Source organism: Sinocyclocheilus anshuiensis, unplaced genomic scaffold (assembly GCF_001515605.1).
Source record: "Sinocyclocheilus anshuiensis isolate Anshui unplaced genomic scaffold, SAMN03320099.WGS_v1.1 scaffold18, whole genome shotgun sequence".
NCBI lineage: Eukaryota > Metazoa > Chordata > Actinopteri > Cypriniformes > Cyprinidae > Sinocyclocheilus > Sinocyclocheilus anshuiensis.
In genome coordinates this window covers 640683-643580 of record NW_015546047.1, presented here as the reverse complement: position 1 = coordinate 643580, position 2898 = coordinate 640683, and the positions used below count along the sequence as shown (strand labels likewise).

General features: G+C 33.0%; 1 protein-coding gene across 1 annotated transcript in view; it reads left to right on the top strand.

Moving 5' to 3' along the window:
- Window positions 1-101: 101 nt before the first annotated feature.
- Window positions 102-2898, top strand: part of LOC107699014 (pre-mRNA-splicing factor CWC22 homolog) — a 65547-nt gene continuing 62750 nt past the window's right edge. The window contains exon 1 of the mRNA XM_016500165.1: window positions 102-263. Coding sequence (XP_016355651.1) covers window positions 201-263 — 63 coding nt within the window. The 5' untranslated portion in view covers window positions 102-200. The remainder of the gene's footprint in view (window positions 264-2898) is intronic.

Here is a 2898-nt window from a genome sequence, read left to right as displayed (position 1 = left end):
GGGGGAGGAGAGATAGAGGAAATGTTTCTGATCCAAGCTACCTGATGATGGCAGTAATGCACTGTTAAGTCCGGTTGCCAGTAAAAGAAAGAAGAAGAAGAAGAAGAAGAAGAAGTAGGCTGCTGAGGGAACACGCGTTGCGCTCTTCTTCGGAGCCTCGCGGGCATTCGTAGCATCACTTCCGGAAAACGGCGGGAAAGATGGCGGCCGAGTCAAACGAGTGCGAAACGGCATTGGATATGAGTCCTACATCCAGAGATGAGGTAGGAACATCATCATTCTACCCAATGTTAAACACGAATATGTATGCTTTCCACGGCGGGGCAGTTTAAAGCGGGTCGTGTTTGTGTTAGGTTGGGTTTTACGGGGGTGGGCCTGCACACATGGAGCCGATGGCGCTGCTTTAGTGTGTGTGTGAGATTAGGTGTGTGTAACACTGACAAAAACCAACAATAAACGCTCATTTTGTTTCATACAAGTGCACCAGTGTTTTATGGGTCCCTTGATTCTCTCTACAGTGAAATTATGTTTCCTAGATAGGTTATCAAAGGGACAAGGTTTTAAACAACAATAACAACATGTGATCAAGTCACAAAACCAAATAAATTTAAACGTCTTTTTAAGAAAATGTTAGGCATCATATAACCTGGTTATTTATTAAGTAGGTCTAATTGTTTCATATATAGTGGAAACCCCTTTGAAAACATTCAGATTACAAGCATAGACCATAATAGAAGGTTTTGTTGAAATGATTGGTCTCTTTTCGCCAATTATTGTTTACATAATGCAAATTATATTGCACTTTGAGAAGAACCATTTATACCATATCATACGTCTTTTTGTTTTCCTGGCAAATTCTCCATGCAGTGTTTCATTTACGTATTTAAGGGTTCATCATGTCATTTCAAAGCCTGCATTTTGACTTGAAAGCTCACTGTTTGCCTGTGAATAATAACAGACAAACTGAATTGTCAGTGTGTGATTAACAAACTACCGAACGCCCTAAATTATTAGTTTGGCACAAACTATATTAAAGCATTTCATTGTTTTGATTTCGCTTGTTTGTATGTTATTCTTGCAAGGCCATTAAACACATCAAGCTAGGTGTGCAGAATGTGACCATCTATGCCACAGTTTGGAACACTAACTGTTTTACAGTTCAAAAGTTTGGGTTTGATAGGAATTTTAAATGCTTTTGACAAACTCTCTAATGCTCACAGAGGCTGCGTTTATTTGATCAACAATAATACAATAAAAACAGTAATATTTGTGAAATATTTTTACAATTGAAAATAAAATGTTGCTTTTTGAATGTATTTTAAAATGCAATTTATCCTTATGATGGCAAAGCTGAATTTTCAGTTACACATGATCCTTCAGAAATCATTCTATGCTGATTTGCTGATCAAGAAACATTTCTTATCATCTTTAATGTTGTAGCTGTGCTGCTTAATACAGGTGCATCTCAATAAATTAGAATGTCGTGGAAAAGTTCATTTATTTCAGTAATTCAACTCAAATTGTGAAACTTGTGTATTAAATAAATTCAATGCACACAGACTGAAGTAGTTTAAGTCTTTGGTTCTTTTAATTGTGATGATTTTGGCTCACATTTAACAAAAACCCACCAATTCACTATCTCAACAAATTAGAATATGGTGACATGCCAATCAGCTAATCAACTCAAAACACCTGCAAAGGTTTCCTGAGCCTTCAAAATGGTCTCTCAGTTTGGTTCACTAAATTTGAGTTGAATTACTGAAATAAATGAACTTTTCCACAACATTCTAATTTATTGAGATGCACCTGTATGTTTGTGGAAAGCATGATACATATTGTTCAGGTTTTCTTGATAAAAAAGTTTGATAGAAAAAAAAACATTTATTTGAAATAAATCTTTTGTAAGGTTTTAAATGTCTTGCTGTCAGTTTTGATCAATTTAATGTGTCCTTGCTGAAGAAAAGTACTAATCTTTCAACAAAAAAAATGGAACTAGATATAAACCTAGACTGTAAACCATCGTTATATAAATGATAATAAAATGACTCGAAACAGTAAATTGAATATAATGTAACAAATTTGATAACTGAACTCACGTTACAACTAGGGATATGCCGGTATCAAATTTTCATGTTGCGATTAATTGCTAATGCTTTTATCACAGTATGCGGTATTATCGCGATATTGAAATTTAGTTTAACAAAAGTGCTGTAATACTACAGTATAATAGATTTAATAACTTTTTTCTTATAACAAAAATAACTGAACATTTAAATGCAATAAAGCAATACAGAAAAATGTATAAAATTTAAAAGTTTTACACAGATTAAAGTGCAAAAGAACCCTTTAAATAAGACCTCATTAGTTAACCTTAGTTAATGCATTAACATTCACAATGAGCATTTGCTACAGAAGTTATTAATCTTAGTTAAAAAATACAAGTCTTAGTTCATGTTAGCTCATTAAATAACACAGTTGCAACTTTCGATAATCTATCTATAATAGTGTGTTGGTCATACTATACAATGATTTATAGCTTGTCTTTTTTGAATAATACAGAACATAAAGAGCTTTAAAAGTAATTGCATATTAAATCGCAATATTGGTAAAAAAAATCGCAATTAGATTTTCCAAAATTGTTCAACCCTAGTTACAACCCTTAAAGGGTTAGTTCACCCAAAAATGGGGATGTAACGATTCACTCAACTCACGATTCGATTCACGATTTTGATTTAGATTCGATTTGATTCCCGATTTTTTTTTTACAAAATGAGGTTTAAGACAAATTATAAATTAAATGTGTCCTTTTATTATTGCTTGGACAAAATGTTGCATGTTTCTTTGTGAAATTGAAATATAACACTATAATAATATACTAATATAGCACTTGCATATTAT